The sequence below is a fragment of the Colletotrichum fructicola genome (assembly GCF_000319635.2).
Source record: "Colletotrichum fructicola Nara gc5 chromosome Unknown KSG_Nara_v1_contig09, whole genome shotgun sequence".
In the NCBI taxonomy this organism is placed as follows: domain Eukaryota; kingdom Fungi; phylum Ascomycota; class Sordariomycetes; order Glomerellales; family Glomerellaceae; genus Colletotrichum; species Colletotrichum fructicola.
The window spans coordinates 3730518-3756200 of NW_027094059.1; the positions used below are offsets into that span (position 1 = coordinate 3730518).

General features: G+C 52.4%; 9 protein-coding genes across 9 annotated transcripts; 6 read left to right on the forward strand and 3 right to left on the reverse strand.

Annotated features, from left to right (window-relative positions):
• Positions 1–1731: 1731 nt before the first annotated feature.
• Positions 1732–6491, forward strand: ZRA1-3 (ZEB2-regulated ABC transporter 1; the record flags this gene model as incomplete). Its single annotated transcript, XM_032024158.1, has 3 exons — positions 1732–2461; positions 2595–3634; positions 3684–6491. The coding sequence occupies 3 exons, from the start codon at positions 1732–1734 to the stop codon at positions 6489–6491; spliced, it is 4578 nt and encodes a 1525-aa protein (XP_031879160.1).
• A 1298-nt stretch (positions 6492–7789) lies between these two features.
• Positions 7790–10172, forward strand: CGGC5_v015392 (uncharacterized protein; the record flags this gene model as incomplete). Its single annotated transcript, XM_032024157.2, has 4 exons — positions 7790–8147; positions 8200–8868; positions 8926–9329; positions 9381–10172. The coding sequence occupies 4 exons, from the start codon at positions 7790–7792 to the stop codon at positions 10170–10172; spliced, it is 2223 nt and encodes a 740-aa protein (XP_031879161.2).
• A 425-nt stretch (positions 10173–10597) lies between these two features.
• On the forward strand, positions 10598–11531 carry CGGC5_v015393 (uncharacterized protein; the record flags this gene model as incomplete). The annotated part of the gene is made up of 2 exons (XM_066153253.1): positions 10598–11474; positions 11524–11531. 2 exons carry the CDS (start codon positions 10598–10600, stop codon positions 11529–11531), a joined length of 885 nt encoding a protein of 294 aa, XP_066007490.1.
• Positions 11532–12510: 979 nt separating this feature from the next.
• ANK3-0 (Ankyrin-3) lies at positions 12511–15293 on the forward strand (the record flags this gene model as incomplete). The annotated part of the gene is made up of 6 exons (XM_066153254.1): positions 12511–12639; positions 12732–13027; positions 13085–13265; positions 13698–13784; positions 13844–13929; positions 13994–15293. The coding sequence occupies 6 exons, from the start codon at positions 12511–12513 to the stop codon at positions 15291–15293; spliced, it is 2079 nt and encodes a 692-aa protein (XP_066007491.1).
• A 759-nt stretch (positions 15294–16052) lies between these two features.
• CGGC5_v015395 (Uncharacterized protein) lies at positions 16053–17126 on the forward strand (the record flags this gene model as incomplete). Its single annotated transcript, XM_032024153.1, has 1 exon — positions 16053–17126. The coding sequence occupies one exon, from the start codon at positions 16053–16055 to the stop codon at positions 17124–17126; it is 1074 nt and encodes a 357-aa protein (XP_031879205.1).
• Positions 17127–17463: 337 nt separating this feature from the next.
• CGGC5_v015396 (uncharacterized protein) lies at positions 17464–19145 on the reverse strand (the record flags this gene model as incomplete). The annotated part of the gene is made up of 2 exons (XM_032024152.1): positions 17464–19013; positions 19064–19145. The coding sequence occupies 2 exons, from the start codon at positions 19143–19145 to the stop codon at positions 17464–17466; spliced, it is 1632 nt and encodes a 543-aa protein (XP_031879235.1).
• An 852-nt stretch (positions 19146–19997) lies between these two features.
• Positions 19998–21309, reverse strand: CGGC5_v015397 (Uncharacterized protein; the record flags this gene model as incomplete). The annotated part of the gene is made up of 4 exons (XM_066153255.1): positions 19998–20080; positions 20134–20818; positions 20872–21193; positions 21293–21309. The coding sequence occupies 4 exons, from the start codon at positions 21307–21309 to the stop codon at positions 19998–20000; spliced, it is 1107 nt and encodes a 368-aa protein (XP_066007492.1).
• Positions 21310–22694: 1385 nt separating this feature from the next.
• CGGC5_v015398 (uncharacterized protein) lies at positions 22695–23396 on the forward strand (the record flags this gene model as incomplete). The annotated part of the gene is made up of 2 exons (XM_032024150.1): positions 22695–22820; positions 22893–23396. The coding sequence occupies 2 exons, from the start codon at positions 22695–22697 to the stop codon at positions 23394–23396; spliced, it is 630 nt and encodes a 209-aa protein (XP_031879214.1).
• A 264-nt stretch (positions 23397–23660) lies between these two features.
• Positions 23661–25623, reverse strand: CGGC5_v015399 (Succinyl-CoA:3-ketoacid coenzyme A transferase 1; the record flags this gene model as incomplete). The annotated part of the gene is made up of 7 exons (XM_032024149.1): positions 23661–23795; positions 23848–24187; positions 24240–24351; positions 24402–24706; positions 24762–24948; positions 24997–25281; positions 25335–25623. The coding sequence occupies 7 exons, from the start codon at positions 25621–25623 to the stop codon at positions 23661–23663; spliced, it is 1653 nt and encodes a 550-aa protein (XP_031879218.1).
• Positions 25624–25683: the final 60 nt, after the last annotated feature.

Genomic DNA, 25683 nt, shown 5'->3' on the forward strand with positions numbered 1-25683 from the left:
CTGCGTGGGCTCGGGAAGTGACAAGATCCCGATAGGATTGAGCCGCGCAGGGCTTCGTTCCGGGCCCCTGCCGACTGTTGGACCTCTTGGGCCCTCATTTCTTTATTTTCGGCTGGGTATCCGTAATACGGAGTGTACAAGCCTGCATCTGAGTGCTACATCAGGCTTAGGCCGGGAGGAATTGTTGTTGGACCGCGGACACGGGAGCGTAGCAACGGGAATACCACCACGGACATGTTGTCTTACGGCCGACGTGCTGACGGCCCTGCCACGACGAGAGAGAGATATTCAAACGGTCAGAAGGCCTAGAAGGTAGAGAATATGGTTATTCGGAGACTGTAGAGGTGCCCCCTCATCAGGTGAACCGTGTGCGATCGTTCGTCAGTATCTGGCTCTGAGATCGCAGGCCAGTCCCTGGCTCGGACGAGGTAGAGACGGAGTCGCGTGTTCAGTGATATGACAACAGACTTCGCAGCTGGATGGGTGCTGATCAAGCCTGGCGTCTTGGGCCGTCTTTTTCGACCGAATCCACGTGGCTTAGAAGATGAATCCGCCGGAGTAGCGTGTCCAGGTCGCGGAGTTTCGTTCTATTCGTACGTCCAAGGTCAAAGTTGCAGCTGCGTGGCATGGAAGTCGTCGAAGTACAGAGTAGAGGCTGGAGCAAAGCTGCGATAATCGGGATCCCCAGCCAAAAGTCCGCAAGCTGTACCAAAAGGGATTCACACCCCTCCGCCCTGTGTCGGGGTCTGGGTGGTGGGTTCTTCCCGGTGGGTGCTTCAGTGCCCTCAGCGCTGTCGGAAGGGTTGGAGGGGGGCGAGCTAGGGGTTCTGGAGACTTTGTGGGGCCCGTTGAGCGCGTCATTCTCACTGTGACCCTGTGTGCCTGTGTCCACTGCTGACTGCGGCGGTCGTACTTGGGGGTACGTACCTCGTCGCTTCTCGCTTAGTGCTGCGGGCTGCGTATCTTTTTTTCCCACCTCATCGAAGGCAGGTGGGGCACCCGGTACGTATCCCAAGTATCGTGCTCCCTGCACCTGGCGGACATCCATTTCGGGACGTTTCGAGGTGGATTTTCTGACATCTGGGCTGCTTCTGCTGCCAAAGAATAACGGCAATATTTTATTTTTATTTGTTTTTTCTTGTTATTCTTTTGTTTCCGCCGGCTTCTCATTTGCCTGCCCTGTCCACACACCACCTCCAGCACCAGCACCAGCACCAGCACCACCAGTACCTGGGCACCATCAGCAGCAGCTCCAGTCCCGTCCCATCTTTTTGTGCCCCTTCCCCTTTGCGTAGGTGCAAAGAAAGAGGTACCTCCTTCCATTGCCTGTTGCTGCTGGATCCTGGTCGCCCCGAGCTGCTGGGATCTTTCTTTTTTATTCTCGCAACCATCCCGCGCCTTGTTCGTCGACCTTACTTCTACCTCCCCTTCCCTTTCCGTCCATTATCGACGACCTCCCTCTTCTCTCTCCGTCCTTCGACATCCGTCTTGTTTAATACTTCCTACCGACGGTCCTTAATACAACCTACCGCGTCGTCTTTAGCTAGACGATTCGTTTAGTATCTAATCACCCACCCAGCACCACCAAGATACCCGCCGCCAGAGAGCGACATCGAGAAGGAACACCTCCCGAATATCACCATATCAGAGCCGAGCGGGTGGTTCTTGTACGCCCGCTTTTCAACCGGCACCTTCAACAAGCGCAAATCGTCCTGATCACAGCTAGCCAACATGGCTTTCGCCGGGATGGCGTCCATCCCAAACTATGACAGCACGGCGCAGACAGCTGGAGTCCCCATCAGCTCGCGCAGTGGCCACCACGAAGAGGAGGACCTTGCTGGTGCAAACCAGAACACCGTCGACACCGCCGCCACCTCTCTCACCGAGGTTGCTGTCTCTGCTTCCGACGTCAAGAAGCCCTCCACCCCCAACGACAGCGACAGGATCTCCGCCGAGGACGATGAGGATTCCGAGATGGAACGCCGCCACTCGCTGGTGCAGTCCCTCGCCAAGCGCTATTCCCATGCCTCGGCAACAGGCACCGTTGGTGGAAACCCCTTCTTCGCCGACGAGAACTCACCTCTCAACCCCAACTCAGAAAACTTTCATGGCCGCGCCTGGGCTCGCGCCATGGTCGACCTCGTCCAGTCGCACGGCGCTTCTTTCCGCACGTCTGGTGTTGCGTTCCAAAACCTTAATGTCTACGGTTACGGTCAGGCGACGGATTACCAGAAGGATGTTGGCAACGTGTGGCTGAGCGCCGCTGGCCTTGTGCGCAAGTTCACCGGTGGTGGAAAGACGAGAATCGACATCCTGCGCAACTTCGACGGTCTCGTGCGCAAGGGTGAAATGTTGGTCGTTTTGGGCCCGCCTGGCTCTGGTTGCTCGACGTTCCTGAAGACGATTGCCGGTGAAACAAATGGACTCTACACCGACGACAGCTCCTACTTCAACTACCAGGGTAAGTGGCTGAATCATCGCAACGGGAGGAACAGGGGTTTGATGTGGCTGGCGGTGTGAGATCTCACTCGCAAGACACGGAAAGCCACCTCGTGTAACAACCGTGTAAGCCGGACAGCGCTGACAGCTTACAGGAATGACCGCCAATGAGATGCACACGAACCACCGTGGTGAGGCCATCTACACGGCTGAGGTCGACGTCCACTTCCCCCAGCTGTCTGTTGGTGATACTCTGACCTTTGCCGCCCGCGCTCGTCAGCCCCGTCACCTGCCCGAGGGAATCGACAAGAACACCTTCGCCAACCACTTGAGGGATGTCGTTATGGCCATGTTTGGTATTTCTCACACCGTCAACACCCGCGTCGGCAACGAGTACATTCGTGGTGTGTCCGGTGGTGAGCGCAAGCGTGTGACCATTGCTGAGGCCGCTCTCTCCGGTGCGCCCCTTCAATGCTGGGATAACAGTACCCGTGGATTGGATTCCGCCAACGCCATCGAATTCTGCAAGACCCTTCGCCTGCAAACCGAGCTCTTTGACAGCACTGCCTGTGTGTCCATCTACCAGGCCCCTCAGAGCGCCTACGACTTGTTCGACAAGGTTGTCGTGTTGTACGAGGGACGCCAAATCTTCTACGGCAAGGCCAATGAGGCTAGGCAGTATTTCATCGACCTTGGCTACGACTGTCCTGCCCGTGCCACCACTCCCGACTTCTTGACGTCCATGACTTCTCCCCAGGAGCGTCACGTTCGCAAGGGCTGGGAAGACCGCGCCCCCCGCACGCCCGATGAGTTTGCCACTTGCTGGAAGAACAGTGCCAACTACAAGGCCCTCCAGGCTGAGATTGAGGAGTACAAGCAGACTCACCCGCTCAACGGTCCCGATGCTGAGGCTTTCCGTGCCTCCAAGAAGGCCCAGCAAGCAAAGGGTCAGCGCGCCAAGTCTCCCTTCACCCTCTCCTACATCCAGCAGATCCAGCTCTGCTTGTGGCGTGGATGGAGACGTCTGATCGGTGACCCCAGTATCACCGTCGGCTCTCTCATCGGAAACGTCGTCATGGGTCTCATTATTGGAAGTGTTTTCTACAACCTGCAACCTGATACCAACAGCTTCTTCCAACGTGGTGCCCTCCTGTTCTTCGCCCTGCTCATGAATGCCTTCTCCAGTGCACTCGAGGTAAGATTCCCCTCTGATCTTCTTGTACCTTCCATTCTGACCCTTGCAGATTCTCACCCTGTACGCCCAACGTCCCATCGTCGAAAAGCACTCCCGTTATGCTCTGTACCACCCCTCGGCCGAGGCTGTTGCGTCCATGCTGTGCGACATGCCTTATAAGATCTCGAATACGCTAGTCTTCAATCTGGTCCTCTACTTCATGACGAACTTGCGGCGCGAACCTGGAGCCTTCTTTTTCTTCCTCCTGATCTCATTCTTCACGGTCTTGACCATGTCCATGATCTTCCGTACGATCGCTTCTTCGTCCCGCACGCTCTCCCAGGCCATGGTTCCCGCCGCCATTCTCATCCTGGACCTCGTCATCTTCACCGGTTTCGTCATCCCCATCGATTACATGTTGGATTGGTGCCGCTGGCTCAACTACCTCGACCCTCTCGCCTACTCTTTCGAGTCGCTCATTGTGAACGAGTTCCACGGCCGCAACTTCACCTGCTCCGAGTCTAGCTTCGTCCCTCGAGCAATTCCTCAATTCCTCGGCTCCAGCTACACGAACCTTTCGCCGACCGAGCGTGTCTGCAGCGCCATCGGCTCGGTCGCTGGACTTGATGTTGTCAGTGGCGATGACTACGTCGGCTCTGGTTTCCGCTACGAGTATGGCCACCGCTGGCGCAACTTTGGCATTTTGATCGCTTTCATGCTGTTCTTCCTGATGACCTACATGGTTACTGCGGAGTTGGTCTCTGAGAAGAAGTCAAAGGGAGAGGTCCTTGTTTTCCGTCGTGGACACAAGCCCGCCGCCTTCAAGGAGAAGCACTCGGACGACCCCGAAGACATCCGCGTTGGTCCCGTCACCACCGCCGACCGCGCCCGCGTCTCCGAGAAGAACGATGGTCTCATCGAGGAGCAAAAGTCTACCTTCCACTGGAACGATGTCTGCTACGAGGTTCAAATCAAGAAGGAGACGAGACGCATCTTGGACCATGTCGACGGTTGGGTCAAGCCTGGTACCCTGACTGCTCTTATGGGTGTGTCTGGTGCTGGTAAGACTACGCTTCTGGATTGTTTGGCCGACCGTACCTCCATGGGTGTCATCACTGGTGAGATGTTGGTCGACGGCTATCACCGTGACACATCTTTCCAGCGCAAGACCGGCTACGTTCAGCAACAGGATCTGCACTTGCAAACCACTACCGTCCGCGAAGCCCTCAACTTCTCCGCCCTCCTCCGTCAACCCGCCCACGTTCCTAGACAAGAGAAGCTTGACTACGTTGAGGAGGTTATTAAGCTGTTGGATATGGATGAATACGCTGATGCTGTTGTCGGTGTTCCTGGTGAAGGTCTTAACGTCGAACAGCGTAAGCGTTTGACCATTGGTGTCGAGCTTGTCGCTAAGCCTCCTCTGCTGCTCTTTGTCGATGAGCCTACCTCTGGTCTGGACTCGCAGACTTCCTGGGCTATTCTCGATCTTTTGGAGAAGCTTACCAAGAGCGGTCAGGCTATTCTTTGCACCATTCACCAGCCTTCTGCCATGCTCTTCCAGCGCTTCGATCGTCTCCTCTTCCTGGCCAAGGGCGGCAAGACTGTCTACTTCGGCGACATTGGCGAGAACTCCAAGGTCATGACCTCGTACTTCGAGCGCAACGGTGGTTTCCCCTGTCCTGCTGACGCCAACCCTGCCGAATGGATGTTGGAGGTTATTGGTGCTGCTCCTGGCTCCCACACCGATGTCGACTGGCACCAGGCTTGGCGCAACAGCGCCGAATACGGCGATGTCAAGAAGGAATTGCAGCGTCTTAAGGATGAGCGCGGTGTTCAGACCCCTGCTACCCAGGACAAGGCCAGCTATCGCGAGTTTGCAGCTCCCTTCTTCGGCCAGCTCAAGGAGGTTACCCACCGTGTCTTCCAACAGTACTGGAGAACCCCGTCTTACATCTATGCCAAGGCTGCTCTGTGCACCCTGGTTGCTGCTTTTATCGGTTTCGTCTTTTTCAAGGCTCCCAACACACAGCAAGGCCTTCAGAACCAAATGTTCGCCATTTTCAACCTGCTCACCGTCTTCGGCCAACTTGTCCAGCAGACCATGCCTCACTTTGTTATCCAACGGTCCCTGTATGAGGTGCGCGAGCGTCCATCAAAGGTATACGGCTGGAAGGTCTTCATGCTCAGCCAGATCATCGTCGAACTGCCATGGAACACCTTGATGGCTGCGATCATGTACTTCTGCTGGTACTACCCCGTCGGTCTCTACAACAACGCCATCCCTGCCGACCAGGTTACGGAGCGTGGCGCGCTGATGTTCCTGTACCTGCTCGTCTTCCTGTTGTTCACCTCGACGTTTACCGACTTTATCATCGCTGGTTTCGAGACTGCGGAAGCTGGAGGCAACATCGCCAACTTGCTCTTCATGCTTTGCCTGATCTTCTGCGGTGTCCTCGCCAACCCCGACTCCATCCCTCGCTTCTGGATCTTCATGTATCGTGTATCGCCTTTTACGTATATCGTGTCAGGCATGCTGTCGACGGCCGTCGCCAACACCGAAGTGGTTTGCGCTGCCAACGAGTACTTGCACTTCAACCCTCCTTCTGCGCAGACGTGTGAGCAGTACATGCAAGCCTATATGGGAGTGATGGGTGGTTATCTCAAGGACCCCAATGCCACTACCGACTGCCAGTTCTGCACCATCAAGGACACCAACTACTTCCTTGCTGGCGTCAAGAGCGACTACGCCGACCGCTGGAGGAACTTTGGCATTGCCTGGGTCTACATCATCTTCAACGTCTTCGCCGCGCTCGGCCTGTACTGGCTGGCAAGAGTGCCCAAGAAGGGCGGCCTCTTTGGCAAGAAGAAGACCGAGTAAGATGCCACTCGTGGTCATCTTGCTCACCCAAAAGTTCTTTGCATGAAGGAAACGAACGAAAAAAGAAAATGAAAAAGAAACGTCGAGATACCTTAACGTGGAGGATTACGTGTGGATACGTGTACGAGCGAGCTGTTTAGAGAGGAGAGCTCGGGTGCAAACCTGGAGGGAGGCCTGGGCCACCTAGATCGGCCCCGAAGCCATGGGCCTCAGCAGTCATGTGTCTCATGGTGCATAATGAAGGGCACTTTTCGTGTATTTAAATGTCCTCTGGCTCTCAAGTAGAGATGATACATTCCCCTTTTTTATTTACTCTTAATAGATATCCTAGAGATCACTCATGCGTATCTTTTGTTAGAAGTGTCTGTGAATACGCGTGATCCCTTCGTCCGCTCGTGGGGGGAATAAATTGCAGTGAAGCTCGGGGGTTTTGTAGGAAACCAAACCCGAGCTCGGCAAATTTTCGACGAGGTGTCTCTCCCACATTACTGGTCTTATTCAATTGGTCTCGACACTCTCCCTCTCTCAAGCTGTTGCTGGTGATAAATCGCAGTCCTTCTCAGGAGGAATGAAGACCTGTGAAATGACTTAGTACGGATTTCTTCAATTAGATGCAATGCCTCTGGCTTGGAGGAGACTTGCGCTGCAAGCCTCATGTTGGTCCCCTCTGGTGTGGTTTAAAATGCAGTGAAGGAAGTTATTAGCTTCCGCGCAAGCAGCCCGGGTGATCATGCCCCCCCACCTTGCAAAGGATGAGACTGTGTGGTTGTTCATTTACCTGGGAGACACCTCACTACTGAGGGCCAACAACTTGCTTCAGAAAGCTTTTCTGAGTGCAAGTTGAATTTTCAGGCACTTGCTCTCTCATGGGCCAGTAACACAAAAAGGTTCCACAAGGTGGTGCAGCTGTAGGGTCTAACGCGATACACACACGTGGTACCCATCTACCCTCTAAATTTCATCGCTACTGTTATTGTCGTCGTCCTTGTCGTCGTCCTCGGTCCTTCTCACCATGTCATCATTCCTATACTCCTGGTCGCCCTCACTATCCCCCTCTACCAGAGTAATATAAGTAGCATTTGTGCTGCAAAAGTCACCTTTACATGTGGCTGAGCGGCCTGGATGGGTGGATTGCCAGCAAGGTCCGCAACACGTGTTTTTGCAGAGGGGGTCCCATCGTCAAGAAAGAACTACAAACTATCAGCCATTCCAAGCGAGGCCTCGCAAACTTTGCCCTCACATCCTCGACGAAGTCGACTCCTACACGGTAGTATTTGAGCCTCTCGGTGACGGAAGCGATGAAAGACCAAGATCTTCATCACCAGGAAGCCTGTGTTCCGGGCGAGTCGCAATCACAGACACAAGATACACAGACGATCGGCCAGGTTACCAACCAGGACAATATTGAAGATAGACGAAGACTCTTCCAGGACATACAGGAAGCAGACTACGTGATGGGCGGCACTGACCCCAAGCGATACGAAAAGGTGTCGAAAGATGGTTTTACTAAAGAGGTCTGGTGTTTGTATTGGGCCGCTCCGTGTGTTGAAGTCATCTGTGCCCGTGAAGAAATCAGAAGGGGGGGGATTACATCATGGCACATGCGTACGCTTCTTCGCCATATCACAGAGGATCTGCCCGTAGTCTTGGCTGGTGGTAAGGAAACACAAACTACCGATTCTGGCTAAGAAGATTGACAACGCCACAGTGAACAATGAGGTTTACTGTCATGGCGGTACACAAGAGGAGATTGAGCTCGCGGAGAAATGCTTCGAGTGGATCGGCTGCCTCAGATTATTCTTTGGGGACAAGAAAGCGTTCGAGTACCGGGAAGCTCTGGATTCCGCCGCTCTCCGGGGACCACCGCCTGACCCTATCCTGGCCGATCTCAGGAAGAGGGCAACTGTCATGGCCTTCCTCCTTGAAGCGGCCCAGGCCGGCCATGTGACAGACGATATCTTGGAGGAAGAAGCTGTGAGGGCAGTGACGTCTTCCCAAGAACCTAATGTGATGGAAGCGCATTTCCGGGAGCTCAGACGCATCCACGAGTCCCAGTGGCAACAAAAGAAACGAGAAGAAAGAGAGGCGAGTAACAACAGCATTTCCTATCTCGACAACATCTCAGGTAGACAGGAAATTCTGGAGCAGATCCAGGAGGCCGAGTACCCGGTCCAGATTCCAATCACACCTACCACCAGGTTCTCCAAACTTGAAAAGAAATACTTCTCCAAGGCGGTATGGTCCGCCCTTTGGGTCACTCCCTTCAATAGTCTGCAAGACTTCAGTCGCAAGATCAGCCGCCATGAAATCAGATGGTTCGATATTCGCAACCTGTTTCTCGCCATTACGGATGACTTGCCTGACGTGATGGACATTGGTAAGCACAATGAAACCACTGACCATGGAAAGGGACTAACAAACCCCGTTTTCACAGTCAACAACCGCAAATACGACAATCCCCAAACCCCACAAGTCGCGTCCTCCTCCAATAGTCTTCGTACTGCCACTCCTGGTCTCAGCTCCCGTCTGTCGCTAGCATCTGCAGATCCGCCGCAGGAACTTTCCCTAGGCTCTCCAGCTATGGATTTGCAAAATGAGCCACAGACCCCGCAGAATCCCCCCGGTCCTCCTTCCCCGACGACAGGAAAAGGCTCTATTGCTTCTACCAAGAGCCCTCTTGGTAGAAACCCATTGGGCCCAACTACCCCAACCAAGGTTCAGAAAAGGGGCACTACGGGTGGCAGCAGCTCAAGAGGCAGCACAAGAGACAGCCCGGGAGGGTCGAGTACCAAATCTCCCAGTCTCAATCCCCCCCGGAGCGCGACAAGCCGAGACATTGTAGGCAGAAAAGTAATATCTAATGGCGATGTGGTTGCTGACCGACTCTAGGCTCACGAAAGAGATGACTATAAGTGTCGTGCACTGGGTACAGAACACAACGAGGTGGCCCACGCCTACCCGCAGAAGAAAATTGAGCTCGCGGGAGTTTGTGCCCAAAAGATTGAGTGTCTTGCGTTGCTGTTCGGTCAACAGAAGATTCGGGAGTATCAGGATGCTCTACGCTCGGGCTACCTGGAAAGCCCAGCGAATCTCATCGCTCTCGATGAAGGTGTACGCACCATGTGGGACCAGTGCAAGATCACGCTGAGAGTCAAATCATTCAACGAGAACGAAGTCAATCTGGCACTTCATTATCTCCACGACTCGGAGCTGAGGAACAGGACAAGAGCCCCATCACGATACAGGTGGGAGAATGATCTCACGGTGACCCCTGCGGACGTACTTTTTGATTTGACGCAAAAGCCGAGCGTCTTGGAGGAATCGAGTGTCTCCGACGAGAACACCACCTTCAGCGGACCCGCAGACATAGACCTGGCCTCTACGGCTACACAGCAACATTTTCAAGATGGAAGCACATTCAAAGTGTATGCGGAAGATCCAAAGTTGCGCCCTGATCCAATTCTGCTCGATCTACGCGACAAACTTGCTGTGATGGCGTCCCTCCTGGGCGCCGCCGAATACATAGACGACGACGACGATCATGGCAATGACAGTGAGGGAACGAGACAATCGGCGGTCGATGAAGCCGAAGACTATCAAAGTGTTGATGGGGATATATCCGACATGGGCGAGGATCTTTACATGGATGATGATAACTATGGGTATGATTCAGATGAGTGAGGCAGGGGAAGGAGGCTAGGATTCGAGTCGCGACCCCTCCGCTCTCGAAGCCAGCTTAAAAAGACTTCCATGCGAATAAGCCGACTAATTTGTACTTATTGGTCGTTCCCCTTTAGCTCCTTCCGTGAAAATATTGCGCCGTGCTTCTTTCCCCAGGGGCTCTGAAAATCTCACCTTGTCAACGCCGCCTGCCCAACTCTGCAAACTCACAGTCTCCCATCTAAAAACCCCCATTTTTCCAAAAGTCAGCCAGCAAATATTTTTCACCGCCACCATCATCTCTGAGGAAGCACACGGCTCGCACTTTAACTATATACCAGCTACAAGACACGCTGGCGACAATACTCCTCAATTTCTACCCGGATATCTACCTCTCGCTCGCATTTTACGAAGACACCCAACTCAAGCTACAAGAGAACCCGAAAATGCCTCCTCTCAACCTATTGCGCGTTTCTGAGATGCTTCAGCGACTTCAGAATACCTTCGAGGAGGAGTCGCAACAAGCTGGCCCTCGGTGGTTGCTCAAGACATATGACGACCTCACGCCAGAGGAGAAGAGCATACCCGACGATTGGCTTCCCCACCTACATCACTGCAACCGAATGGGCGCCCTCGACTCGCAGGAGAAGAAGGAAGCCGCACGGCAGAAGATCTGGATACTGGTTTTCGACGGCTGGGATACCGACTCCCCGATCCCCGAGCCCACCAGTCCCGGCGAGAGCAAAGCCACGGATGGCATCGTCAAGATTGGCGTTCTCGACGAGGATGCTCCGAGTTCTCGAAAGCGGAAGGCTGATGGATCCATGGCTCCCGTGCCTGCCAGGCGTTCTCGCGGCGCTGATGTGTTCATCAAGGCGAAAGCTCACTGGCTACGACAAGATCTGTGCTTCCCCCTCTGCGACTCACGAGGCATAGCATTCGCCTCCAACATCAGCTATAGAAAGCTTCCTGGAAGCACTCTCGGTCGACTGAAGGGCGAATGCAGTAGCCGCTGGGACTCGATTGAGGTCTACCGCGGACGAAAGGCGAACAACGAACTCGTCGCTTACTGGGCAAGACACAAGCTCGTATTCTCTCTCAAGAACAACTGGAGAGGCCGCGGAGACCCTGAAGCTGTTGGTCTCCCTGGCTCGCGAACCACCGCCACACTCGAAGGCCAGCCCACGATGGAAATTGACCAGATCATCGACCTTGGAAAGTTGACATACATCAAGTTATGCATCGATATCTGGGAGGCGTACCACGACGCCGCCAGCTTTCACATGGCAATGAACAAAGACTACTCTGGGGTTTTCGAACTGTGTAAGTCCTATCGACCCCGGTTATCGCAAATGTCTAACTCATCTGAAAGCCTCTTAGCCATTTGGCCCGAACATCAAGAGCCAACAGAGCGCTCGAGGAAAGCTCCACCGACATGGTCGCGTTTCTGCTCTTTGGCCTAGTTCCAATCTTCATCCTCTCGGTTAATTGGTGCATGGAAATTCCTACCGGTTCTGTCGCTCGTTGCGAGAGACAATTTGGTGTGTTCTTTCAGGAAAGGGAATTGGGTTTGTAACTACTCGGAGGGGTGTATTGGAGGGTCAAGGGTCGTTTGTAACCTGCGTTTCTTTTTCCCTATGCATTTGAATTTGGGATCTCGTTTTTACAGCTTGGAGTTTTCGTTCTTCTCACTACGGTATATCGTTTTCGGAATTGGAATTTTGCTCTGGTGGGTTTCGAGAAAGGATCAGTTACACTATGCCCCGTTCTTTATTTAACTCTCGCGCAATCAATAGGAACTCTGCCTCGTATTTATCTATCGGAGAGATACAGTTCTTCTAAGTCCACTACGGTCGAAACCGTGTGCTCTGATCCTTCATGACGGCTAGGCTGCGTAATTCGTCGAAAGAAACGGGGTTTGGAGCGAGGCTCCTTTGCTTACAGGCCACAGGGAGCGAGAGACTCAACGCTGACAAATCTAGTCAAAATACGGGTAATACTCCAGTCCGAATGAGTACACCTGGAGGGTTGCAAGCTGAGTGATGGGGTGCGAGCCCCTTACCATGCGGCGTGGATCTTTGCGCGTCTCATAGGCACCAACACCACCAACACGTACAGCCACCGGGCCCTGCATTTGGCCACTCACTTGGCCACTCACTTGGCCACTCACATGGGCTGTTATGATTGGGCTCCGCACAATAGCAGTCCACATCTAAGCGCCGACATCCTCACATGTTGGCGGCGCATTTATGATCCACGTCTCCCACCAGTCGAGTCATCGAAGTTTTCTTCCATATACATCCCCTTACACGCACAGTCTGACGGATAGCACTCCGGATCGCAGAGGCTGGCCAACACGATGGAGGTAGTTGGGGCCGTATCGAGCTTTATCGCTATCAGCCAAGCATTAGTGGCCGGCCGCCACATCGTCAACGTTCTTCGAGACATCCCGAAGATAGGCAGCGAACTACAATCGCTAGACTTCGAGGTTAGTTGCAAATCACGTTGGACAAAGTCGCTATCGAAAAGTGCCACGACGATTTTGACAAGAACATTTGTCCTAATTTTCCACTTCCATAGATTCAAAGTCTTGCATCTGCAGTCAAGGCCGCTGAAAAGCAACAACATATCTCCCGCGGACGCCAGGCTGAATCTCTGGATCTCAGACTAGCGAAAGAACGGCTCGAGAAAACTGTCGAAGGCCTCCAGAACTTGCATCGCCGTGTCACGCGAACCGACGAAGATGGCAACGTCAAAGCGAGGAAGACCAGATACTTATTCTTGCAAAAAGATCTTGCGGACTGTCGAGATAAGATACGTGATGCTAGAGACACCCTGCATCTTGTTCTGATGAACATGAACCTGGAAGAAACTACGTGCGTAGAGCGTCATCCACGAAAGGATGTTCAAAAGTGCTGATAACTGGTGGCCAGCCGGATGGCACTTCGTGTTGAGAGCCTCACTATTCAGTCAACAGGCCACATTCCTCGTGCCCATGAATGCTCGAGGAGTGTGGCTCCAATGGCGGGAAACCTCCTCCTGATCACACCTCACACTACCGAATACCAATTTCCAAAGCCAGTTCTAAATTCAGATCAAGCTTTTCCAGAAAGGGTAGGTCAACTTACATCAGTTACGCGAGAGTTGACCTCCGACGTCCAACCACGGCCCATTGAGGACGGTATGGGTTTCAAGGCCAAATTATCAATGGAAAACAAGTGCTCACGTAATTGCTTGTGTCGTTGCCATGCCTCTAAGCAGTCATCTTTTGGCTATGATGGCTGGGCAGGCAACATACTGGGCTCTTTCTCTATGACATCGGACAGTAGCATCTGGTTTCGGAATGCAACCAAATGCACCGAATCGAGTTGTAGGAAGAATCAGAAAGGCTCGATAACGGTCAACTACAAGTTTCCGACCTGGCTTTGGCCCCAAAGCTTTTCACTTCAGAGCTCTATGGGCAGTTTATCTGCACTGAGCGCTTCATTACGTCCAATCAGAATCCTGGCAGATGGTGCAACAATATGGCACATCATTCAAGACCAGTCAAGAGCGGAAGTGCAGCAGTTGATCCTAAGGAAAGGCAACATATATCCCGATGATTGTGACTCTAAAGGATTGACACTCCTCGAGGTAAGCGTTTCATGGAATATCAAAGCGCTGATGGCATCCAGTGGCTGACATTCGCAAAGTGGGCTATCACTGCTGGAACACCAGACGTGCTAGAATTTCTGGTGCAGTTTTGGGACGGAGAGATTGCAAAGTCACATATCAATAAGTAAGTATTAATTACGAAATGTGTCATTTTCCCGGTCAAAATCCATCAACTTATCAATAAGCAGGAAGTGTGCTTTCAACGCGCAAAGTCAACTTACAGGCAGGCCACACATGACGTCTCAAGAATCTCAAGCACAACACAAGGTAGTACAGCTTGGCGGAGACACTGTCCAGGCAGTTCAGACACCGCTACACCAAGCGGCAACCTTGATCAGCAACGAAGAGACAATCCGGGAATCAATCCAACAGGCCTTTAAACAATACTCATGGGCATTGACTGAGTGGAACTACGAAGGCCAGACGCCACTACATGTTGGGGCGAGTCATGGCAATATCGTAGCCGTACGAGAGCTTATTCGTCTCAGCTCTAACGTAGACCAATTGAACTTCTTCGGAAGAACCCCTCTTATGGAAGCTATTGACATGGGGCATATATGTGTCGCTAGGTGTCTGCTCGGGGCCGGTTGTTCGGTAAAGGCTGCAGCATCGGATGGTTCAACAGCCTTGCACTATGCCGCATGTCCAGAAAACGAGCCTGAGAAAGATCCTGCTAGCATAATCAGGGTTCTGCTCGATGCAGGCACCTCACCAGCAGTCAAAGATGCATCTGGCAATACGGCATTGCACTGCCTAGAGGATTCCAACGTCAGTAGACAAGCCACAAAGGAAAAGATTCAGTTGCTTGTGAAAGCAGGTGCTGGAATCAACGAGCGTAGCGGTGATGGCGACACACCATTGTTTCGGGCCATTCGCACTAATCAGCCAGAGGTTGCGAAATATCTCTTGAAGGCAGGCGCCGAAACTGATTCTCCACAGGGATTAGAGGGAAATGTCCTTCACGTCGCTGCTGCATATGGGGAAATTGAAGTCCTTCGGAGCCTGGGTAAAATGTATTTACCTCAAGTCAGAGTAGACATGAAAGATTCTGACGGCGATACTCCCTGGGATCTGTTCATTGGCACTTTGCATCAACCAGAATGGAAACTTGGGTCTGCGCGCAGACCAACCTCAGAAGAGAAGGAAGCTTTCGTGTGTTTGTACACACAGATCAGAAATCGCAACTTACAACATGACGTCGCCAGACTAGAGTGGGCACGACAATATCTTGTAGAAGAAGACCTGCGAGGCGCCTCTGCGGCGATAGCACAGATTATAAAGGAGAATGAGGAATGGAAAGAATGGAAGGCTGTTCAAACATACCAAGCAGTTAGGGTCCAAGTTCGGGAAAGAATGTGGGAGGCGGCAATTGAATCGGTGGACGAAAACGTCGATATTCTGAAAGATCAGATCTCCAAATCCCCCTGGGACCGGTGGTCTCACTACGATATTTTAGCAACGATGGATGCAGATGAGTTCTCAAACTAGGTTGATGGTACAATTAGTCGACATTCTGAAAAAAGCATCAAAATCCGCGAACAAGTTCATCTTTGACCGGTCATCACTACAGAGCTGCAAAGCCATCCCTACTTCGTGTGAACGTCATGCCAGCTGCGGGTTGGAGCTGACTGGTAGGGAGGGGCCTGAAAAATGCCGGAGGCTCCCTAAGTCGAGCATATTCACCTGAGCAGAGTGAGGAACCTAGGAAGCTGTGCTGATGGAACTTCAAGATTTGTCGAAACAGCGGGATTCGCGTCCCTACCAAATCACAGCCCAGACCTTGAGCTATTGAGTCCGCCAGACTTTTCGCTCACTGTCAGCCTGTTATCAGGGCTGTTCAGTGAAGTTCACTTGTGGACATTTTAAAGCTATCCCCTTGGTATGGAGCTACCCACGAACAGCCTTTTGGGTAAGCTTGGCTGGCAGCAGAACGTTTTCTTTGTTGCAGCACGACCGGAGGGTCCGTTAACCCGAGAGCCAAAAAGGGTAAGACCTCGAATCTACTTTCAAAAGAGCTTGTGTCGAGTCAAAGAATGTGTTCTTGAACGCTACGCCATTCATCCATTTTTTCATCTCCTTCGGATCTACCAGTCTAAAGTTGCCTTAAATATTCCGCAACATGATTGTATACCGCCAAGGACGAGACAGCAGCGTACCAAAATTACCATTTCGACTCTGCCTTTCATCAAAGCGCAAATCTCACTCGACAGCCTGTTACAAAACGATTCAACATTTGAAACGGATCCAATGCCGAATACAAAAAGCTACCGTTATGAGAATCTTGTCGAGCTTGTCAAGGATGTCAACAGGTTCCAGATTAAAGGCACAGAATGGAAGTTTTGTCTCAAAGACCCCACGAACCCGACCTCTCCTTGGAAGGCATTCGGAATTGTTCTTGAAGAGAATGTCAAGTGGCTGAAAAAGGCAAAGAGTAAATGGCTCGACTTCGACTGGTTGTCAAAACAGACCCGATTGATCAACCCACCCATCGACCCAACAACGGGAACAATTCAGCTTAATTATGCCTGGAAGGAAATAGTAGACAAGCTTGACGAGATTCCAGGCGGCAACTTACCTCAGTGGGTGAAGAAGAACACAAAATGGCTGTATGACGATCAGGAATCATGGCCTCTGATCGAGGAAGATGAAACTTTCAGAAAGCTTTTCAGGGAAGGGATTTGGTGCGACCTTGTCCCGATCTTCGGTATCCTTACGACCGGCGCACATCTCAACGTCTACAAGATCACCAAAGAAAAGGGCTTTCAGGTGTGGGTGTCCCAGCGCCCTGACACGCAACCAAACTTCCCCGGACTACTCGATCAAGCTGCAGCTGGTGGTTTTACACCGAGCCACGAAACGATCCTTGAGTGCATCGAAAAGGAGAAGAAACAAGAATCAAAGGGATATCCACGTCATTGGCGTGAGTTAATGCGTCAGAGCTCGGATATTCCCACCATTCAATTCTTCGACGTGCGCGATGAGAGATGGGAAAAAGGCTATGCTGGCCTGCCTGAGCCTGGTATCAGGAAAGCGTACGATCTCAGGGTCAATGACGAGAAAATCACAGGAAAGGAAGGCCAGACTTTCAAGCTAATGGGGATCGACGAGATCAGAGAAAGCTTGCTGCATGGGCGATGGAAACCGAATTCTGCGCTGGTGATGATCGACTTCATGATCCGACACGGACTCATCGAAAACAAGATCGAAAAGGCGGAAATTCCAAGGCTTTGGAAGCTCGACCGTGAAAGGCAGTTCGGCTTCGGCATCACCGTCATTGAGCTTTCTGATTATGTGCAATTCCCTCTGCATGAAAACAAGTAGATCCTATCATGAGGCTTCTTTTAATGTGTGGACTTCGGTTGTGCCTGTTTACTGCGTCGGCCAGATTCCATTCTAGTACAGATGTAGACGGGACGCCAAGCCAACTCCAATAGTGATTCGGCCCCGTGGCGTTCAAAAGCTTAGGTTTCTTACATTTACAACTGAAGAACGAGAGTAACATTGGCAATCGCGCGGGTGAAGCCTTTGACATGCCTAAATCATCCAGTTACAAGTAACACTCAATATTCGACTACTTTATTGGGAGATTGCATGACGCCAATGTTAATCAACCCATCGTGGAGAACATGGAACCCTTTTTCCATCTCACAAATCACAGCTACACCTGACTTCTAGCCTTCCTCTCCTTCTCAGACGAGGTATTCTGTTGCAACAATAGGGTATCAATCCTCGCCATGACGCCATCAAGAACGGAGCGGACCAAGCCATCAGGAGCCATGCCCGCCTCAGTGCACGCATTGATAACCGTATCACCGCCAGCCATACCAGCAACATTGAAGACTATACCATGGTATCCAACAGCGCCGTGAGGAGAGGCGGTAGAGAATTGAACGTCCTCGATCCTCACGGCCGGCTCCTCTCCACCAGCCGATACCGTAGTGGCCTTGAGTGCACCTAGGTTTGAAACTGAGAAGCTGTTCTGCATGACCACATTCATTGAAGGCAGAGACTTGTTAACAAACTCCTCGAGTGTCGGGCCCATGGTGTTTCCGCTTAGCCAAGACTTGCAAAGCTTAGACTTGGTGCCGCCCTTGCGGAACTTTTGCATTCGCTTGCCGTAATCGCGAACAAGTTTCCAGGTTTCCTTTGTGTCAAGGTACGCCCTAGACTGTTGTATGCCATCACCTGAAAACATCGTGGGAAGGACTTTTCGGTACTTTCCGAGACGCTCCTTTTCTGGGACGCTGGCAGCTAAGTTGAGCATCTTGCCCTGACCAGCTGCCAGATCCTCAAAGTCACAGACTGGTCGCATGTCAACTGCGTACCGTGTGAATCCAACCTTTGCCTTGCGATAGTGGTCCGCTGCTAAAGTGCCAGTGATCAAGACCATAAGCAAAGGAGTGAAAGTTGTCCCGTGGCTGCGGCAAGCAGCCAAAATAGATTCCATCTTTTGAGCAGGGATGCGATAGTTGTAAACCTGTGTGGAGGTCCGGTCTTGAGGCAAAGGGTTACCCAATGAATCTTTGAGAAACTTCCTGGGCGGGGCAAAGTCCGTAAAGAAGAGGGCTTTTGAGTAGAAGTACCGGAGGAAGGCAAAGCTTAGGAAGCTGTAGATGACACCAAGCGCGGATGGCTTCTTCCGGATAGTGTTCTTGACTCTCTCGTTTAGTCTCATTCTTTCAGGGTTCAAGTGAACCTCCCTTGGAGCTTGTTGTCTCATTCCTGAGGCGGCTGCGGCATTGAGCGACGCAAGAAATTCGCGGTGGAAGGTCATGCCGAACGAGCCGTCGCAGACGAGATGGTGGAAGAGGAAGACGACGTCGCGACGTCCGAGGATAAGCACTTTCCACCATGGCTGACCGGGTCTCACTTCTCCATCAGCCCAGAGCCACTCGCTGTGGAGCTTCTCGAACAGGTCTGAGCCAAGGGGTGGGACGTTGTGGTCGATGAACTCAACGCAGCTGTCGAGGTTGATTGTGTTAAGTGAGGCCAAAGAAAGGAGGTGCTTTCCATCTTCGTTCATTTCTTTGACGCCAACCAGGCCAAGCTCTGGGCACTTGGTGACGACGGCATGAAGGGCTGCAAAAACTGTCTCATCTGACAGGTCGAGGTTTTGACCGGTCTTCGCCGAGGCGTAGCGAGCTGCGACCAACACGTTTGCTTGAATCCCGAGGCGATGGTAGACATAGAACATGCGATCTACCTGGGCTGCAAATGAGTCAGTATTTGCTTGTCGTTTTTGCGGAGACTAGGCTTACTGGTCTTGCGGACGATTGTGTACGGGTTGGGCTGTACTGCGGCATCTTGACCCTCTTTAGCAGTGAGGGTTGTGGTGGCCATTTTTCTGATGAGCCTGCGCGTAACTTCCGGAGAGCTTCAACAATCTAATACGCGTAAACTTCTGAGAAAGCTCCAGGCTTCCTGATAGATCTCCGAAGAATTTTCTGGTTTTGCCAACAACAGCCCGACGAGACTTCATCCAGGGCTCAATGCTGTATTTGAGCTTCAGTATCCCAGGGGCCGGTCCTTCACAACCCGCATGGACGGGGTCACAAGGAAACATTGCCAAGTGATCCAAGCTCCATACCTTTTTCGTCGGTGTCGCATAGCGCTCAGATCTTCATCCCATCACCAGCATAGTTCCCAGACGACCTCCAGTTGAACTATGAGCTTGAATCAACTTTGAAACCAATCAGCAGACTGGAAATTTTCATTTCTGTCTGCTAATGAACCACTCATTGTTCGCGATAGTGCCACCCCGGATTTTTAAGGTCCTCACCTGCATGAAGACTCAAACTGCGTCCTCGGTCAAACACGAATGGTCTCTGGAACTCGTCTGAATTCGGGAAACAGCAGCAAGTCTCCAGTCAGCATTGAAGGAACATAAGGTGCATGATTCTGACCAAAATGTGTTGCGTGGCCTTTGAGGGGCGCGACGTTGGATCCGCGAGAAAAATGAAGCCGTCGTGCTCACTCTTGGCAGCATGAGCTCAGACATCTGAGCAGCACGCCCTGCTGCATCTCTGAGGATCAATCAAAACATCATCTGTATGCGGGGTAGCTGTCACATGTAAGGGTAAAATACTTTCAAACCACACGAAACTTGTATTCTGATGTCTGGATAGACCCCTGGCCTCACACGAGGATGGGCTCAACTGAGAGGCAGTTCATCTGGTGTCCCCCTCCCACGCCTCAGTTGGGGATCTCGTCGATACTCGAGACGTTAACCTCCTTGACCCCATTCAATTGGCGTAATTTGCTACTGGCGGCATAGACTGCATATGTCAGCGCTCAAAGCCGCAGCAAGACGTTTGGATAGGAATCGTACCAACGCGCCTGAGCCTATTCGGACTCCCTAGCGGCTGCAAGCTCTTCAGTCCGTGCCAGGGATCAACCCGCATGTAATCCTCCCAGAACTGCTTCCTCTCAAAGTCAAAACTATTTTGACGTGGAATGACAAGCTTGGCGACCGTCTGCCATGGGTACTTTTCCTCGTCCCACGCCTGACCCGCGTACTCAACGGGCTGCTCCTCCTGATTCTCCAGCAGTTGAACCTGGAACAAGTACTCAGCCTCATGATTGGCGTGGAAATTCTGCAGCCATTTTTGTAAGATGTCTTCGTCGTGTTCTGGTTTGACCGTCTCTTCGTACAACCTTCTCTGCGTGTCGCTCGATGGCATGAGGGAGTACTTCATCACGTGGTCTCCAAACCTGTAAGCTGTTTGCGAATACTGCCTCGTTGATTCGAGATGAGAATTCCGAAGCTTGTCTCGGGCCGTTTGGAGCTCCGAATCTTGCCGAGCATTGAGATGTTTGTATAATTCTTTCTTGTCATCGCCATACTTCAGGCGCAACTGAAAAATCTCCTTCGTGGTCTTAGCGTCGGCAAGCTCAATGGCAGGTGTACTGATGAACTCGATGTCTTGCGTAGGACATTCTTTGCCTGCATCAAACATGTCACCCTCAACATTGAAGAGCTTCATTGCAAAGCCACGTGGCTGTGGAATGCGATCCTGGTAGAACTTTCAGCTGATGCTGGTATTTGACTTGAAGACTGAAGACTTACGTCAAGACCTGGGTCTCCTGGCTCTGAGCTGTATCGACAAGCAACAGGGTACTCGCCCCCATGTCGGAACAACTCAGTCTGCCTCAGATGTTCTGGCAGATCATTCTGAACGATAAACTTGCCCTTGACAATGCCTTGCGTTCTCGCGTGAGTCGCGCCATAACCATGACGAGTCTTGTTCCAGGTCCTGCGTTGTTGCTCATTGATCAGCTTAGCCACTGTTTCAATGTCTTCATCTTCATTCGGCGGGACCTTCTCGACACCATCTGCGTCCCATTTCACGTATTTTCGGCTGGCAAAGTCGTCGGAAGGTGTCCTCTTGCTTTACGTTCTTCGACTTTTGCACAAACTACGCGACCTTACAGAGACTGCGACCAGCGAAAGAATTTATTGAATCCTTTCTGCTTCATAAAGCGCATACCTATTTGCAATACGCATGGTGGAATTTCATCACATGCCGTCATCATTGCAATCACAGCGAAATAGCATATGAAGATGTTTGGAGCCAAATACGCGCTATGAATCATTGGCGGGCGCTAACAGTCGTGGCGTCGGTACCATCAACTGAGATAGTGCCGACCCCGCAAAGGAAGTCAAGGCTTGTTGGAATATTCCGCAAAGACCACGTTGGATTCGACAGGTTCTGTAAAGCTTTTTAGCAATAAGAGCTACGTAAGCGCTTCAACAAACATTTAGAGAATGCCCAGCATTACGACTGATTTGAGCTGAGCCTTGGCTGTGAGACCTCGGTTTTCCAGAAATGTTCTAGCTTCGGCGGGAGACGAGCTTACTTGCTTGCCCTGCTGATCCTTCCAGGCATCACGGGATAGCTGACGGCTTCACAGCCAATGGACTAATGCCCCGCCAAACTTCCGCGAACCCGCGTATCAATGAACCGACCAGGAAGGGAACACAGCCGGAGACAGCGCGGCCAATCGGCCCCACAACCGGTATGGTCGGAGAGGCCGACTGTTGGCACCAGTTCAGCTCCACAGCTCTGGGCGACAATTCCCTGTGCCTGGGGTCCTCCAGACCTCCGGGTACCATGCGCTCGCTGATCTTGGCTCGGGCTGCTGATGCGACCGACCGGTTCAGTGGCAGTGACAGGCCACTGGTCAGTGGTTCGTCTGAACGTTTGGGGATCACCGGGACATTGGCTAGCCGTTGCGCCATGAAACATTCAGCTATGTAGCTGGCATGTGGTTGCTTCCGTCGAACCATGTCCTACGAAAACGGCTTCTACAGCAAGAGACCTTGTAAAGACTCATAGGTGAGGAATGTTAACAAGACTGATACCAGCCAGCGAAGACACGGTTAAGGCGAGAGTTCCTGGGTTTGCCGCCTCGGACGCGAGAAGCCGAAAGCGAGTGGCTTTGCAGGTCGCGTCATTTGGGTGGCTAAGACTGCGAAGTTTCCCATCGAATCAGCTAAGCGACCGTGGCTGGCACACACCAAAGTCTCCAGACATGGGCTGGGCAAGGCACCCCGCGCAGTCACTGCGCCACCTGCAAGTGACGAAGAAACAGAGCGATGAGGGGCGGCGGAAACGGGGCGCTGCTCAGCGGAGGGTGAGAAGCATTCTCTCGCTCTGCATGCATTCTGGCCCCCTCCTTGGCAATCTCCGCGAGCTCCGTTTCTACGCTAGCTCCTGTTGAATCCCGTCTTACAGTTGGCGCCTTTTAAAGCTCAGCTGTTTCCCCCTCTGCTGGCTTGGGAGACATCATCATCATAATCAAGCATTCGACTCTTCAGCGCTTTCGATCCATATCGATATTCGACCTCAAAATCATATAAACACTTGATCAAACATCTTCCACAGTACTATGTCTTCGAACGACTACTACGGCAACAGCGGCCACGGCCAGCAGGGCTATAACCAGGGCTACCAGCAGCAGCAGGGCTACGGCCAACAGGGTGGATATCCCCAGCAGCCAAGCTACGCTCCTCAGGTAAGATACCAACAATCCATACTATCTTGAAGCAAATCATCTTTTGGCGCATGCTGACATTTTGTGCAACAGCAGCAGCAAGGCGGTTACCCTCAACAGTCACACTCCCCGTACCAGCAGGGTGGTGGCTACAACGCTCCCCAGCAGCACGGATATGGCGGCCCCCAACAGCCCACTTACGCCCAGGGTCAAGGCCACAACCAGGGTTACTCCTCTGGACATGACAACCGGGGTCACTCTCCCTACCCTCAACAACAACAATATGGTCAGCAACAACACGGCCAGCAAGGCTATGGACAACAGGGCGGTCCAGGCCAGTACGACCCCAATGGGCCCGTCGGCCCTGATGGCGAGCGTGGCCTTGGCGCGACACTAGTCGGCGGCGGAGCTGCCGGATGGGCTGCGCACAAGGCCGGAGGCGGCCTGCTCGGTACTCTCGGTGGTGCTATCGCCGGCGCAGTCGGTGCCAACATGTTGGAGCACGCCGGCAAGAAGCACAAGAAGGAGAAGAAGCACAAGAAGGACAAGCACCACAAGCGCGGTCTCAGCGGAAGCTCCAGTTCCAGTAGCGACTAAGCGCGTTTCCTTATCTCTTCAACCACGACGTAACCGGTATGCGAAGCTGTCGGAACACTTCGGGTGCCACAATTTGGACGATACCCAGAACGCCTGCACGAGCTCATGACAGTTTGGACTTCATTTTGTGGGATGCACATAGATGTTAATGTATTATTATGGTCCACACGCCAACACATACAATCAATGATTTTGTAACGTTCATGTCGCATTACTTCTAACTGGTATCTCAAACAATCTTTAAAATTTTTATACAATTACTGTTTACTCCATCGTCTCTAGGTTCTTTGCAACCTTGAAAGACGCATCCGTCTTCGCGCGTACCTCCTCAACATCAACACCCGGCGCCACTTCAGTCAATGTCAACCCGCCATTCTTGCGATCGACCTCGAAAACACACTTTGTATACGTTAGCAATTGTTTGCAGCACAATATTCCAATCGCGACTCACCAAATCAGTAATAATAGTGCTAACCACGCGAGCACCAGTCAGAGGCAGGCTGCAGTCCTGCACGATCTTCGAAGAGCCATCCTTGGCAACATGCTCTGTCGCGACAACGATCTTGGTGTTATCCGGGTTGGAAACCAAGTCCATGGCACCGCCCATACCCTTGAACACCTTTCCGGGGATCATGTAGTTGGCCAAGTCACCAATGGCGCTGACCTGCAGCGCTCCGAGAATGGAGACATCCACGTGGCCGCCGCGGATCATGCCGAAAGACTCGGCGCTGTCAAAGGTTGAGGCTCCGGGCACGAGGGTGACGGTCTCCTTGCCAGCATTGACGATATCACTTTCAATGATGTCAGCCTTAGCCCACTGTTATTCAGAATGACGCCACTTACGGGTCGACCTCGTCTTTCGTGGGGTAGGAACCCATGCCGAGAATACCGTTCTCAGACTGGATCCAGACCTTGCGCTCGGCAGGCAGGAAAGAGGGAGCGAGAGTGGGAATGCCTGCGATTGTCAGCGACACCTTTCATGGTTCGGCGTGCAGGCTAACTTACCAACACCGAGGTTGACGTAGAAACCCTCCTTCAGCTCCTTGGCCGCTCGCCTGGCGATACGGTTGCGGCGTTCCTGGGCCTCGTTCTTGGCCTTAGACAGGTTCTCGCCCTCTCCGTCCTCTGCTCTCAGCTTCAAAATCTCAATGTTCTTCTCGGCGGTCGCGGGGACGATTCGGTCGACGAAAATACCGGGGAGGTCGACGTCGTTGGCATCGATCTCACCAGCTTCAACGATGTGCTCTGCTTCGACGATAGTGACGGTCGCGGCCTTTGCCATGATGGGGCCAAACGCCTTGGTGGTGTATCTGCAGGTTGCTTAGGTTAGCTCTAGTTTTATCTGGTTGAATTCGCAAAGCCTACCTGAAGACGCAGTTTCCAGCCGTGTCGGCCTTCCATGCCCTCAAAATGGCGACATCTCCGGTCAAAGCAGTCTCCATGAGGTAAGTCTTGCCATTGAATTCCCTTGTCTCTCTCGTCCTGCCACGTTCCGTAACGGCGCCTGACGCATCAAGTCTGACGGGGATGTCACCAGTCTGGACCAACGAGTCTAGAAGAGTCAGCCATATGACCAAACAGGCGTCGGCGATCTACCTACGTGCACCAGTGGGCGTGAAGAACGCGGGAATGCCAGCACCACCAGCACGGATTCTCTCAGCGAGGGTGCCCTGGGGACACAGCTCGATGCCAATCTTTCCTGTCAAGTATGCCTTCTCAAGAGCCTTGTTGGCCCCAAGAAATGAGAGAATGAGGTTGTTGACTTGACCAGACTTTGTGAGGATAGCCAAGCCACCCTTTCCCTCAATTCCGGCATTATTCGAGACTGCTGTCAAAGAGTGAAGGTTCTCGGGTCCCCTGCGGTTCAGCGCGGCAATCAGAGTGTCTTCGATTCGTGTCAGTGATGGCCAACAGTCGCTTCATTGCGCTCGCACTCACCAGCAACACCGCACAGTCCGAAGCCAGAACTGAGAATCGTTGATCCGCTCTTGATGTCCGCGACAGCTTCGTCCGCGGAAGCATAGAGCTTCGACCCGCCTCTCTTGACACTCGGCGCCTTCGCAGATCTTCGGATTGATGTTGTAGTAAGAGCTCGACAGCTCACGGCTCCAATAGCCTTTGCGCGGGGGAAGCGCTGAGGTTGCGCGCAGATAGATGGTACCGCAGAGAGAGCGGCCGTGGCGCGGACAACCACCCTTGGGCGCAATTGGCGTGTAAGTGAAGGCATTTTGACTCTGTGTTTCTGTCCTCAACGAAATCTCAAACTTGCGACAATGAGACACCAGCT